Consider the following 15,768-nt stretch of genomic DNA (forward strand, 5'->3'; position numbering starts at 1 on the left):
TCCATTGGGACGGGAGGCAGCCTGAGGGCAGGCAGGAGGGAGAGTTGAGAGTGGGATAGAGAAATGTCCAGGGAGGGGAGGTGACCATATACCCGGCCAGTGGAGGCCAGGCTGCAGTGGGGAAAGTGGGGAGGGGAGCCTTGCAGAGAAGGGCGTGGTGGATATGAGCGCTCCCTCAGAGGCTGACCAGCGACGGTGTGTCCTCCCTCAGTGCACTGCCCACTCCAGGCCTTACTTTTACCCTCAGACTTCACTCCGCCCCATCTGTTAGAGATCACGCATTTACAAACTATAAGCTCCTTGAGTGCAAGGCTTATGTCAAATTCAAATCAGTATCTCCTGTAACACTCAGCATAACGCTGTGTGTAACCCATGTTTGCTGAACGTCTGTCGGACGTGTGAGGAAAGAAATGAAGGGAAATTGCCACGAATACAGGACTGAGTCAGCAGGGGCAGTTGGCCTTGCATGGTTGGTTTGGTTAAAGCAAGCCTCCCCACCTAGGTAGCGATGAAAGGGAGATAGCCTAGATTCCTAATAAATTAAAAGTCACTTCCTCCTGGAAGCCCACCGTCTCCAAATTTCAGTTAGATACCCATACTGTGTACTCCCGGAGGCGTGTGTACTTCCTCATTATGGTGTTTTGCACCCTCTGGTGAAAGGGTCTGCTTACTTGATTGACTTGTCTGTACCCCACACGTCTGTTGAGCTTCAATTGAAGGCAGGGCTCATATCTTCCTTGTCTCTGTATTTGCATCACCCAGCACAAAGCCTGGCACGCTCAGCACATCATAGGTTCTCATTAAGTATGTGTTCAGCTGATTACAGATTAGCTGGTTGGGGATCTGAAACATTGAGAACTGATTGTAAGTCTTGTCTCTGGGTCTCTTTCTCTTTTAAACCCTGCCATTGTAGGAGGAAATTCGGTGCCTTCTAAAGGACTTCAACCCTCTCCATGTCCACAAAATCCAGAATGGCTGCAAATGGTAATGACTGTTCTTCCTTTGTTTTCTTTGGGAAGCAACTCCTTTCCTCTTTGTCCATTTTGTTGATGCACTGATGTTACAGACTAGCTCAACAACTCCCAAAGCCACACCCACTGCGACTTGGCAGAGTGACATTTGGGAAACCCCCTTTCCACATTCAGCCCTCTGACTTGGCAACTAATGCTGCCTTATCCATACAACCTTGGTTTAGAAGTCCAGAGACCTGGGTTTGCTTTTGGTCATGTCCTTGCTCTGTTTTCTGACTCGAGGCAAGTTACTGTACCTCCCTCAGCCTTGGTTGCCCCTGAAATCTGGACCTACTCATATTTTCCCTTTCTTATTTTCCAGGCAGTAAAAGGGCTTTGAAATTTTGTGGGGAGCGGTGTGAAGGAAGCCCAGAGCCGTGCCATATGGTATATGGTGAGAGGGTCAGCACGTGTCTCCCGATCCCCAGGACACCCAGGACAGGCTCTCCCGCTGCCCATCCCAGCCCAAGTCTGGATGTCATTGTGGCCTCCTTGTGTGTTAGGGTCGGCCCAGCCCCTCTCCTGTCCCCACGGAGGGGAGAGGAGACTCTTCCTAGGCTTGGGCTTGGTGCCCTCCTGCGGCTCTGTTCTGAGCCGGGCTCAGAGCTGCCCTCTCCTTCCTTTGCAGCTTCGCATTTGTAGATGTGGGCTCCATGCAGAAAGTGGCATTTGCGATCCAGGAGCTGAATGGGAAGCTCTTCCACAAACGAAAACTGTACGTGAATTCCAACAGAAGGTCTCCCAAGAGGACCCCTGATGTGACTGAGTGGACCCAGGAGCTGCTGGTCGGTGTCTGGCCTCTCTGTGCTCTGGGTTGCTCTGTGCTCACTCTTCAGAGCTTGGCCGACTTTGCTTTCTGTCCTTTCCTCCTCCTTCCATCCCAGTCTTACTGTGGACAAAGCAGGGGCTGGGATGAAATTCGGGGGCTTTTATGACCTTTAACAGTTGGGAGCAAGGTTAGTATAGAAAACTTGGAATTTTGAAATGAAAGGAAGGCTGTATTCTTAGCAAGGACAAAAAATGGGTTATTAGGCAATTCAGTCAGGGCCTTTTCAACGTGGGTTATTGAAATTGAGGCTTTTACTTGTTTAACGTAGCAGACATTAATTGAGTATCTATTGTTTGCACAGCCTTGTTCTGGCTGCTGGTGTGAGGGTAAGTAAGACAAAAGTGAATAAAATCTGGTCCTTCCCGGCAGGAGGACAAATGTGAGGTATTGGAAGGGGAGAGTTAATGGTGGGTTAGCGCCTGGTGGCGGCTGCCTTTGTGGACAGAGACGAGAAGGCCCATAACTAAGCCCTGGGAGCATCCCTCTGGTGAGGTGGGCCCGTTCTCAGTAGGTAAAGGTGAACCAGGAGCAAAGCATCCCGCTTCAGAGCCTGAATTGTTAGCGATTGACTTGTTCTGATTTCCTCATATATGCAGCCGACAGTGACTTAAACAAGTTAGCTATTTGTTTTTCTTTCCTGTAGAAGAATTCAGGAGGTAAGGAGTCCAAGGTTGGTATGGGCACTCCGTGATGTTATCAGAGTTCCAGGCAGGAAGAAGGGGAGAGGCAGAGGGTCGAGAGACTGTATCCTCATAAAAGCCGCATTCTCAGAAGCCTGACCACAATTCTGCTTCTGTTGTGTTGGAGAGAACTACAACTGGTGACCTTCAATGCAGAGGAGGCTAGAAAGTATAGCTTTTAAAATAGGTACATTGTTGCTAAACTTGGGGATCTGTCAGCAAGGGAAGGGAGAATGCCTGTTGGCAGGCAGTTAACAAGGTCAGCCATTGCTGCAGAAGTTGGAGATGGGAGTTGAGAGGTGGATTGGAATCACCACAGTAAGATTGTCAGAGGTGGCTCCCCTTGCTAGTCCAAAATATTTTTTTTCCATTCTCCTTAAACTCTAGCTCTTGGAAGGGCAGGCTGTCAGATTATACTACGTACTGACCTTCTTGGTTGCAGTCATCTGCCATTCTCGCTGTCATGCCCCCCCCCCTCCCGATAACTTCAGCTTCTGACTCACTGTCTTTCTCTCTTAATAACACTCACATTGTGTCCCTGTGGATGATCTAAGAGTCTGGCCCCTTATTTCTAGACCATTTATCTTTACTGATCTTTTCTTCCACTCAGTCACAGTTTCCCATTCCCTGAGTTATATCTCAGACCTTGTCATTGCTCATAACTGAACGTCTCCAAAATATCCATTTCGAGCATCCCACTCTGCCCCTCTCCCCTTCTTTGCAGCTCTGTTACTTTGGAGGAGCAGTTCTCAAACTTTAACAGCGTCAGAATCACTGATGAGCTTGGTAAACAGCTTGCTGAGCCTCACCTGCAGAGATACTGATTGAGGGCATCTGGGGCAGGGCCTGAGAATTTTCACAAGTGCCAGGTGGTGCTGGTGCTACTGGTCCTGGGACCACATTTTGAGTAGCAAGGCTCTAAAGGCCCCAGTCTAATGATTAGACACACTGGGACCCAAAATTCACTGCCTCACCATTTCTTCACTGTTCAACACTCTTTGCTCCCTCACTTCCCTTCTTAGCTGAGATTCCATAGTTATAACTACCTTAGTTCAAACGACCTGAATTCCCTTAGCTCACTAGGTCATATCTTGCAAAACCCCGCTCTCAGTTGAACCCAGCCCTCAGCCTCTTCTGAAGCTGCCCCGTGAGCCTCAGTTGAACCCAGCCCTCAGCCTCTTCTGAAGCTGCCCCGTGAGCCGCTGAAGATATTCACACCACCTTGCTAACTGCTCTCAGTATAGGTATGGCCACAGCTTTCCCACTCTTTCCAACTGACCTGTCTTGGAAATCTCTAATCGTTTCTGCTGTTATGTCCACTCTGCTATTAAGCCCAGCTAATGCATTTTTCATTTTAGATAGTGTAGTTTTCAACTGCCATTTGGTTCTTTTTTCCCCATTTCTCAGCTGAACTCTTCCATCTTTTCATCCATTTTGTTTATCTTTTCTTCCATGTTCTTTAACATGCTTACTGTAGTTATAAAATCATTTTCTGCTAATTCCAACAGCTGGGTCATTAGTGGCTCTGCTTCTATTGACATTTACCTCCTTGCTTAAGGGTCAAGACTTCTTACAAATATGGTGATTTTTGATTGTATGTTGGATATTATGGATATTGTATTGTAGAGACTTTATATTATGTTCTCTAAATAGTGTTGATTATTTTTTCCTAGCAAAAATGAAGTCACTAGCTGGCCTTCTGATCTTATTAAAGTTGGTTTTCTTTGTTTGAATTAGTATACTTCAGTTTGAGCCGTAGTTCTTGGGCAAAATCCTTTTCCTAAGGCTTGACCTTCTAGGGTGAGGGTCTCAGGGTGCTTACCAAGGTCTCTGCACTCTGGCCGGGTCGGAACTCTGTTGTCTCCCCAGCACTGTGAGATCTTTGATTCCGTATTCCTCTCTTAGCTCCCTGTCATCTACCTTCTACAGCAGCTCTTCTCTCGAAGGCCTCCCAGAACTTGCCCTGCACACGGGCAGCCTAGGATTCAGCCAAGGACCTGGGGTCAGCCTCTAGATTTCTGGGGCTTTTCTCTGACTCCTTTCTCTCTGGTACCCTGTCTCACAAATTCCTGGCACCAAAACTCTTATCTGGGTTTCTTCTGCCCAGGAAGACTGCCACTGACTGCCCAAGCTCTGCTTGCCTTTGCTGTGGTTTGGGAAAATGCCCAGAGTAAATGTGGGCTCACCGCCTGTGCTTTCCTTGTCTCACGCAAACTGCTCTCTGCCATCCACTATCAATAGCCTGTGCCAGAAACGGTTAATTCATTATAGTTCGTCCAGTTTTAGGGTTATTTGGGACGGGCGAGTACTGTCATGCCAGAACCAGGTACTAGAAAAGAGTGTTAAGAGGCTCGCCTTCTTCCTTTTGGGATGGCTATCATTTCTCAGGAACATTCCCAGTGCTTTTACATTAGAAATAAGTAACCAGTAGATGAACACTAATCTCCATACATTTGGAAATCCAAAAACATATTCCTAAGCAAACAACACATGGGTCAAAGAAGAAATCATAAGAGAAATTTAAAAGTACTTAGGGGACTTCCCTGGCCGTCCAGTGGTTAAGACTCCACACTTGCATTGCAGGGGACACGGGTTCAGTCCCTGGTCGGGGAACTAAGATCCTGCATGCTGCATTGCACAGCCAAAAAAAAAAAAAAAAAGTACTTAGAACTGAACGATACGGAAAATTTTTCTCATCAAAAGTTGTGGGATAGGGCTTCCCTGGTGGCACAGTAGTTAAGAATCCGCCTGTCAGTGCAGGGGACACGGATTCGAGCCCTGGTACAGGAAGATCCCACATGCCTCGGAGCAACTAAGCCCGTGCACCACAACTACTGAGCCTGCGGTCTAGAGCCCGTGAGCCGCAACTACTGAGCCCACGTGCCACAGCTACTGAAGCCTGCATGCCAGAGCCCATGCTCCGCAACAAGAGAAACCCCTGCAATGAGAAACCCGTGCACCGCAACGAGGGTAGCCCCGCTTGCCTCAACTAGAGAAAGCTGGCTCTCAGCAACAAAGACCCAACGCAGCCAAAAATAAAATAAATAAATTTATAAAAAAAAAAAAAGTTGTGGGATACAGTGAAAGCAATACTTATAGGGAAGTGTATAATATTGAATGCTTAAATGAGCAAAGAAGACAAGATGAAAATAAATGAGCTTAGAGTTGATTGAAGAGGTAGATAAAAAGTAAAAATAAACCCAAATAAGGAACAGACAAAATTTTTAAAACAAAGTTTTTAAAAATTTAAAATTTTGTAAACAAAGCTACAGGGAAAACAAGAAGCATAAAAAAAAAAGCTACAATAGAAGGGATCAATAAAGTCAAAATTTCATTCTTTAAAGAGATTAATGAAACAGAAAAACCTTTGGAATGATTAATCAAGAAAAAAGGAGAAAAGAGCATAGGTAAACATTAGTAATAAAAAGATCATAACTATAGATGTAGCAGATATTAAAATATAAGCTAATATGGTAATAAACTTGAAAACTTAGAAGAAATGGACATATTTCTTAAAGTATATCATTTTCAAAACTAATAAAAGAAACTGCTAGTCCTATATCTATAAACCAGTTGAATCAAAGTTTAGAATCTTCTTATAAAGAAAACACCAAGCCCAGATGGTTTTATAGGCAAATTTTACTGAATTTACAAGGAACAGAAAATTCCAATATTATATAAATTCTTCTAAAGAATAAGTGAGATACTTGCTAGTTCATTCTATGAGGCCAATATAACCCTGATATCAAATCAGACAGGAGAGAATAAGAGAGAAAAATTGCAGGCTGGTTTCACTCACATGAATACACATGCAATGTTTCTAAACAAAATATTGGCAAAATGAAGTCAATATTGGCTAATGAAGATAGTATTATACATCACGGCAGTTGGATTTTTTTCTAGAAATGCAGAAGTAGCTTAATATTAGAAAAATGATAAATCAGGAGTTCCCTGGTGGCCTAGTGGTTAGGATTCTTGGCTTTCACTGCCAAAGCCTGGGTTCAGTCCCTGGTCAGGGAACAGAGATCCCGCAAGCCATATGGCGCGGCCAAAAAAAAAGAAAGAAAAACGATAAATCTTTCACTACATTAACAGATTAAAGAGTGAAAACCATATGATCGTCTTAAATAGACACAGCAAAAGCATTTGATAAAATTCACTACTAATTTATGATTTAAAAAATAAAGTTTCTTAGCAGCTAGAAATGGAAGGTTATTCTTAACCTGATAAAAGCTATCTCCCAAAACTCTACAGAAGATAATATTTTAATAGAAAAACATTATAAGCATTCTCTAAAAATAGGAACAAGACAAGGATATACTGGAAGTCTAGTTTTATCTAGTGAGGAAAGGAAAATAAGTTAAAGGCATAAATATTGGAACAGGGTAAATAAAACTCATTATTTACAGATGATGTTTCTTTACATAGAAAAACTTAAATAATACGTAAATTATTAGAAATAACATTTTAACAAGGTAGCTGGATATATATCAGGTATATAAAAATCAATTTTATTTATATTTCCATGAATAAACAACAAAATAACTTTTAAAATATACCATTTATAAGAGCAGTTTTAAAAATTAAGGTACCTAGGAATAAATCCAGTGAAAGGTGCTCATGGCCTATCTGGGGGAAATAATTTAGCTTTATTGAAAGTCTTTAAGGAATTCTAAAATAGGAAAAGTTTCATGTTCATGGATAGGAAGACAGAATAAGAGTTATTTAAGAGTCATTCTCCCAAAATTAATCTTTTGATTCTGTATAATTTCAATAAAAATTCCCACAGGCTGATTCTAAAATTTATATGGAAGTACAAAAGCCTATGAATATGTAAGACATTTCTTCCTGAAAATAAAGATGGGAGGCCTTGCCCTACAAGAAGACGTACTATTGGCCTAGGGTTGGACAGTTTGACCAATAAAATACAATAGAGAGCCCCCAAAGGAGGCTCATGCAAATGCAGAAACTACTGACTATTCTGGTAGAGTTGTACATCTCTGGTGAATAGATGGACACTTTAGTTATTGAGTCTGGACAATTGCTTATTCATGTAGAAAAATCCGAAATTATATCCCTGCCTTACCTCATGCACAAAAATAACCTCTAGGGCTTCCATGGTGGCTCAGTGGTTAAGAATCCGCCTGCCAGTGCAGGGAACACGGGTTCGGGCCCTGGTCCGGGAAGATCCCACATGCCGCGGAGCAAATAAGCCCGTGCGCCACAACTACTGAGCCTGCCCTCTAGAGCCCGCAAGCCACAACTACTGAAGCCCGCGCACTTAGAGCCGGTGCTCTGCAACAAGAGAAGCCACCGCAATGAGAAACCCGCGCACTGCAACGAAGAGTAGCCCCTGCTCACCGCAACTAGAGAAAAGCCTGCGCGCAGCAACAAAGACCCAACACAGCCAAAAATAAAATAAATAAAATAAATAAATAAAATTTTAAAAAGAAAAAAAAAAACAACTCTAGATGGACTAGAGACTTAAATGTGAAAGACAAAACTTAAAAACTTTTAGGCAGGGCTTCCCTGGTGGCGCAGTGGTTGAGAATCTGCCTACCAATGCAGGGGACACGGGTTCGAGCCCTGGTCTGGGAAGATCCCACATGCCACGGAGCAACTAGGCCCGTGAGCCACAATTACTGAGCCTGCGCATCTGGATCCTGCGCTCCACAACAAGAGAGGACACGATAGTGAGAGGCCCGCGCACCGCGATGAAGAGTGGCCCCCGCTTGCCACAACTAGAGAAAGCCCTCGCACAGAAACGAAGACCCAACACAGCCATAAAATAAATAAATAAATAAATAAATAATTAAAAAAAAAAAAAAACTTTTAGGCAAAAATGTACAAGAATATCTTTATGACCTCAGAGTAGAATAAGATTTGTTAAGGCATACAGAGTTAACTGGAAAAAAAAAAAGGTGGATGAATTAAAATTATGAATTTATCTTCTTTGAAAGATAATATAAAGGAAGATAAATTCAAGACAAAAACTGGGAGAAGATATTTGCAATATGACTAACTAAGAAAAGGGGTCAGCAAACTTTGGCCAGTGGCCCTCTGCCTGCTTTTATGCTGCTGGCACGATAAGAACTTTTTTTTTTCTTTCAATTAAACTTTTCTTTTTGAGATAATTGTAGATTCACATGCAATTACTTGTAAAAAACAATACAAAGATCCCCTGTACCCTTTATCCAGTTCCCCCAATGGTAACATCTTACAAAACAATTTCACAACCAGGGTATTAACGTTGATACAGTCAAGATACAGAGAGTTTCCATCACCACCACAAGGATCCTTCCTGTTGCCTTTTTATAGCCACACCCATTTCCCTCCCATCCCCATCCCCACCTTAGCCCCTGGAGCAATTAATCTGTTCTCTGTTTCTTTAATTTCAAGAATGTTATATGAATGGAATAATATAATATATAATATATAACCTTTTGGGATTGTTTTTTTTCAGTCAGCATAATTTTTGGAGATTCATCCAGGTGTTGTTGCATATACTAATAGTTTATTCCTTTTCAATGCTGAGTAGTATTCCATGGTATGGATGTACTACAGTTTGCTTAACCATTTACCCATTGAAGGATATCTACATTGTTTCTGGTTTTTGACTGTTACAAATAAAGTTGCTATAAATATTCGTGTATGGAGTTTGTGTGTTTCTCTGGGATAAATGCCCAGAATTAAAATTGCTGAGTGGTATGGTCATTGCATGTTTACTTTTTTAAGAAACAGCCAAACTGTTTTCAGAGTGGCTCTACCGTTTTACATTCCTGCTAGGGATGTATGAGGGGTTCTCTGCATCCCCTCCAGGATTTGGTGTTGTCACTTTTTTTGGCCACACCCCTCGGCATGTGGGATCTTAGTTCCCTGACCAGGGGTTGAACTGTGCCCCCTGCACTGGAGGCGTGGGATCTTAACCACTGGATCACCAGAGAAGTCCCCTGGTATTGTCACTTTTTAATTTTAACCACTCTGATAGGTATATGGTGATATCTTATTATGGTTTTAATTTGCATTTCCCTAAGGGTTTTAATTTGCATTTCCCTAATGTTGAACACCTTTTCATGTGCTTATTTACTATTTGTATATCCTCTTTGGTGAAATATCTCTTTCTTCCTTTTGCCCATTTTCTAATTGGATTGTTTGATTTTTTTTTGCCATTGAGTTTTGAGAGTTCTTTATGTATTCTAGATACTAGTCCTTCGTTGGATACATGGTTTGCAAATGTTTTCTCCTACTCTGTAGCTTGTTTTTTTCATTTTCTTAACAGGGTTTTTTGCAGAGCAGAAGTTTTAAATTTCAGTGAAGTCCAGTTTATCAATTTTTCCTTTTATGAATGATGCTTTTGTTGTCAGGTCTAAAAACTTTTTGGCCAGCCCCACGTCTCAAAGAATTTATCCTATTTTTTAAAAAGTTATATAGCTTTACATTTTAAAGCCCATGTTCCATTTTGAGTTAATTTTTATATAAGCTTTGAAACTTAGGTTGAGTTTTATTATTTTCCTATAGATGTTCAGTTTCTCCAGCACCATTTCCTCCATTAAATTGCTTTTGCAGTTTTATCAGAAATCAGTTGGACATATTTGTGTGGGTTCATTTCTGGGTCCTCAATTTTGTTTCATTGATTACATGTCTATGCCTCCTACTGTCTCAGTTACTGTAGCTATAAAAAGTATTGAAATTGGGTAGACTGATTCCTCCAACTTTATTGTTTTTGAATATTGTTTTAGCTGTTCTATTTCTTTTGCCTTTGTATATAGATTTTAGAGTAGTTTTATCTATACCTACCAAAATTTTGACTGGAATTTTGCTAGCAATTGCATTAGACCTATATGTCAGTTTAAGGAGAATTGATATCTTTATTATATGTTGGGTCTTCCAGTCCATGAACACAGTATAAATTTCCATTGATTTAGACCTTCTTTGATCTCTTTAATCAACATTGTATAGTTTTCAGCATACAGGTCCTAATATATTTTACTAGATTTACACTTAAGTATTTCATTTTATTTGAGTGATTATAAGTTGCACTGTAGTTTTGGTTTCTGTGTCACCTTGTTCATTGGTAGTATATAGAAATACAATTGATTTTTGTATATTTATCTTGTATCCTGTTACTTTGCTGAACTTACTAGTGATAGGAATTTGTTTTTTTCTTTTCTTTTTTGTAGATTTCTTGGGATTTTCTGTGTAGACAATAATATCATTTGTAAATAGGGCCAGTTTTATTTTTTCCTTTGTGATCTATATGTCTTCTGTTTCTTTTTCTTAGTACTGGCTAGGTTTCCAGCACTATGTTGAATTAGAGTAGTGAGTGTGGACATCCTTGCCTTACTCTTTTAGTGTAGAAAGCATTCAGTCTTTCACAATAAAGTATGATATTATCATAGGTTTTTGGATGGATGTTCTTTATTAAGTTGAGGAAGTTCTCCTCTATTCCTGTTTTTCTGAGAGGTTTTTTTTTTTTGATAATGAATCATTGTATTAGTTTCTTAGGATTGCTATCACAAAGTACCACAAACTGGGCTGCTTAGAACAACAGAAATTGATCATCTCACAGTTCTGGAGGCTAGAAGTCCAAAATTAAGGCATCAGCAAGGCAAAGTTCCCTCTGAAACCTGTGGGGGAATTATTCCTTGCCTCTTCCTAGCTTCTAGTGGTTTGCCAACAATCTTTGGTGTTCTTTGGCTTATAGGTTTGTCACTCCAATCTTCTATCTTCACATAACATTCTCCTTGTGTGTCTTCATATTGTCTTCCCTCTGTGTCTGGCTCTGTTATAAGGACACACTCATATTGGATTAGGACCCACCCTAGTGACTGTTTTACCTTGCTTACCTCTATAAGGACCTTGTTTCCAAATAAGGTCACATTCTGAGGTACTGGGGGTTAGGAGTTCAACATACATTTTTTAAAAAAATTATTTATTTATTTATTTATTTATTTATGGCTGTGTTGGGTCTTCGTTTCTGTGCGAGGGCTTTCTCTAGTTGCAGTAAGCGGGGGCCACTCTTCATCGCGGTGCGCGGGCCTCTCACTATCGTGGCCTCTCTTGTTGCGGAGTACAGGCTCCAGACGCGCAGGCTCAGCAATTGTGGCTCACGGACCTAGTTGCACTGCGGCGTGTGGGATCTTCCCAGACCAGGGCTCGAACCTGTGTCCCCTGCATTGGCAGGCAGATTCTCAACCACTGCGCCACCAGGGAAACCTTGTTGGAAGATTTTTAATCACAGTTTCAATTTCATTACTTGGGATTGGTCTGTTCATATTTTCTATTTCTTCCTGGTTTGGTCTTGGAAAGTTATACCTTTCTAAGAATTTGTCCATTTCTTCCAGATTGTCCATTTTATTGGCATAGAGTTGCTTGTAGTAGTCTCTTACGATGCTTTGTATTTCTGCAGTGTCCGTTGTAACTTCTCCTTTTTCATTTCTAATTTTAATTGATTTGAATCCTCCCCCTCTTTTTCTTGATGAGTCCGGCTAAAGGTTTATCTGTTTTGTTTATCCTCTCAAAGAACCAGCTTTTAGTTTTATTGATCTTTGCTATTTTCTTTGTTTCTATTTCATTTATTTCTGCTCTGATATTTATGATTTCTTTCCTTCTAACTTTGGGTTTGCGTTTTTTTTTCAATTGAAATCTTTTTTTAAAATTTATTTTACTGAAGTATAGTTGATTTACAATGTTGTGTTAATTTCTACTGTGCAGCACAATGATTCAGTTATACATATATGTACATTCTTTTTCATATTATTTTCCATTATGGTTTATCACAGGATATTGAATATAGTTCCCTGTGCTATACAGTAGGACCTTGTTATTTATCCATTCTATATATAATAGTTTGCATCTGCTAATCCCAAACTCCCAACCCATTAACTTTGGGTTTTCTTTGTTCTTCTTTCTCTAGTTCCTTTAGGTGTCAGGTTAGATTGTTTATTTGAGATTTTTCTTGTTTCTTGAAGTAGGCTTGTATTGCTATAAACTTCCCTCTTAGAACTGCTTTTGCTGCATCCCATAGGTTTTGGATCATCATGTTTTCATTGTAATTTGTCTCTAGGTATTTTTTGATTTCCTCTTTGATTTCTTCAGTGATCTCTTGGTTATTTAGTAACATATTATTTAGCCTCCATGTGTTTGTGTTTTTTACGTTTTTTCCCCTGTAACTGATTTCTAATCTCCTAGCGTTGTGGTCGGAAAAGATGCTTGATATGATTTCAATTTTCTTAAATTTACTGAGGCTTGATTTGTGACCTGAGTTGTGATCAATCCTGGAGAATGTTCCATGTGCACTTGAGAGGAAAGTGTAATCTGCTAATTTTGGATGGAATGTCCTATAAATATCAATTAAATCTATCTGGTCTATTGTGTCATTTAAAGCTTGTGTTTCCTTATTAATTTTCTGTCTGGATGATCTGTCCACTGGTGTAAGTGAGGTGTTAAAGTCCCCCACTATTATTGTGTTACTGTCGATTTCCTCTTTTATAGCTGTTAGCATTTGCCTTATGTATTGAGGTACTCCTATGTTGGGTGCATATATATTTATAATTGTTATATCTTCTTCTCGGATTGATCCCTTGATCATTACATAGTGTCCTTCGTTGTCTCTTGTAACATTCTTTATTTTAAAGTCTATTTTATCTGCTATGAGTATTGCTACTCCAGCTTTCTTTTGATTTCCATTTGCATGGAATATCTTTTTCCATCCCCTCACTTTCAGTCTGTATGTGTCCCTAGGTCTAAAGTGGGTCTCTTGTAGACAGCATATATATGTGTCTTGTCTTTGTATCCGTTCAGCGAGCCTGTGTCTTTTGGTTGGAACGTTTAATCCATTCATGTTTAAGGTAATTATCGATACGTATGTTCCTATTCCCATTTTCTTAATTGTTTTGGGTTTGTTTTTGTAGGTCCTTTTCTTCTCTTGTGTTTCCCACTTAGAGAAGTTTCTTTAGCATTTGTTGTAGAGCTGGTTTGGTGGTACTGAATTCTCTTAGCTTTTGCTTGTCTGTAAAGCTTTTGATTTCTCCGTCGAATCTGAATGAGATGCTTGCTGGGTAGAGTAATCTTGGTTGTATGTTCTTCCCTTTCATGACTTTAAATATATGGTGCCACTCCCTTCTGGTTTGTAGAGTTTCTGCTGAGAAATCAGCTGTTAACCTTATGGGAGTTCCCCTGTATGTTATTTGTCGTTTTTCCCTTGTTGCTTTCAATAATTTTTCTTTGTCTTTAATTTTTGTCAATTTGATTACTATGTGTCTTGGCATGTTTCTCCTTGGGTTTATCCTGCCTGGGACTCTCTGTGCTTCCTGGACTTGGGTGGCTATTTCCTTTCCCATGTTAGGGAAGTTTTCAACTATAATCTCTTCAAATATTTTCTCGGGTCCTTTCTCTCTCTCTTCTCCTTCTGGGACCCCTATAATGCGAATGTTGTTGCGTTTAATGTTGTCCCAGAGGTCTCTTAGACTGTCTTCATTTCTTTTCATTCTTTTTTCTTTAGTGTGTTCCGCAGCAGTGAATTCCACCATTCTGTCTTCCAGGTCACTTATCCGTTCTTCTGCCTCAGTTATTCTGCTATTGATTCCTTCTAGTGTATTTTTCATTTCAGTTATTGTATTGTTCATCCCTTTTGTTTGTTCTTTAATTCTTCTAGGTCTTTGTTAAACATTTCTTGCATCTTCTCGATCTTTGCCTCCATTCTTTCCTGAGGTCCTGGATCTCTTCACTATCATTATTCTGAATTCTTTTTCTGGAAGGTTGCCTATCTCCACTTCATTTAGTTGTTTTTCTGGGGTTTTATCTTGTTCCTTCATCTGGTACAAAGTCCTCTGCCTTTTCATTTTGTCTGTCTTTCTGTGAATATAGTTTTCCTTCCACAGGCTGCAGAATTGTAGTTCTTCTTGCTTTTGCTGTAGTGTTTTTTAAGTGTATCTCTTTGTATACCTTTTTAAGTGGTTAGAAGCCCTACTTCTCTTTACCCTCCCCTGTTTATAATGTAATTTTCTTAAATATGTCCTCTGTGTTCATTTAGAACCATATTGGACAGTTACAATTTTTATTTCAACTGTCAAACATAATTTAGAAAACTCATGAGAAGAAAACCTATTGTACTTACCCATATTTTTTCTTACCATGTTCTTTCTTACTTTCTGATGTTTCAAGGTTCCAGTAAAGTCAGCCACCTCTGAAGCAACCGGTTTTCACAGCTTTGTCTACTGTGGTAGAACTATCAGCCAAAGGACCAGGGAGTGGGAGAAGCTCCAGACTGACACACCTCAGTCTCATATTCTTATCCAAGGGCCTGTAGTTTGCTGTTGTTGTTGTTTTTTAACAGACAGCCTGTTTGTTGTATGCTTCTGTTCAATTTCCAGAATACTGAAATGGTTGTTTTTGACAATTTTGTCAAATTTTATAATAGCTTTTGGGGGAGAGGATTTATCAGTCGAAATATTTTGTAGTAGAATTGTTTTAGGGAAGAGTAAAGGTAAAATGAGAGGATCAGTGGTTCAACATATACATGCAGGAAGAGTTCAGGTCAACGTGGAAGAGAAAATATCAAAAATATAACAAAGTCTCCCAGGAGTGAAGGATATGTTTTTAGTTTGAAAGCAACCAGTGAGTACCCAGGATAATGACTGGGAAAATAAAAACCTACACCAAGACACATTATAGAAATATTTTAGAGTATTGGATAAAGCTTCAGAAAGAGAATCCACATTGAAGGGTATAGGATTGGAATGTGTCATTGAATTTTGTAGGAAGATAATGTCTAACCCCAAATCTGTTCTTAATTAAATTACTCTAGAATGAAGGTAGAATAAGGACTTGTTCACAAATGTAGGGTCTCAAAAAATATATGTCCCACGTAGCTGTTCTCAGAAAGCTATGGAGGGATATGCTCCAGTACAATGAAGCAATAAGGCAAAAAATGAGGGAAGCTGGGAGCAGGAGGTCCAACCCAAGAGGGGGACTTGAGACTTCCCAGATGATGACAAAGGGGTAGAACACTTGTTATACAGCACTCAGTCCAGCCAGAGCAGGATGATGTGAGACTCCAGGGTGACATTTGTATGAAGAAAAGTATAAAATTGACTGGAGAGGTGTTATAGCGAGCCATTGGAGGGTGTGGGAAAACTTAGCCAGAGATTTAAGGAAATCCAAGTAAATGGAGGGGAAAAAAGGAGCAGTTAATTCCTGGAGAAGGTTGTATAAGGATAAAAGTAATCATAATACATACTTTTTTTAA

The 15,768-nt window shown here is 40.1% G+C and overlaps 1 protein-coding gene across 1 annotated transcript in view; it reads left to right on the plus strand.

The window, feature by feature from the left end:
- TDRD10 (tudor domain containing 10) overlaps positions 1-15,768 on the plus strand; it is a 42,822-nt gene that overhangs the window by 14,870 nt on the left and 12,184 nt on the right. The window contains exons 5-6 of the mRNA XM_059901954.1: positions 914-984; positions 1,639-1,795. Of these exons, the coding sequence (XP_059757937.1) occupies positions 914-984; positions 1,639-1,795 (228 nt within the window). The remainder of the gene's footprint in view (positions 1-913; positions 985-1,638; positions 1,796-15,768) is intronic.

Source organism: Balaenoptera ricei, chromosome 1 (assembly GCF_028023285.1).
Source record: "Balaenoptera ricei isolate mBalRic1 chromosome 1, mBalRic1.hap2, whole genome shotgun sequence".
NCBI lineage: Eukaryota > Metazoa > Chordata > Mammalia > Artiodactyla > Balaenopteridae > Balaenoptera > Balaenoptera ricei.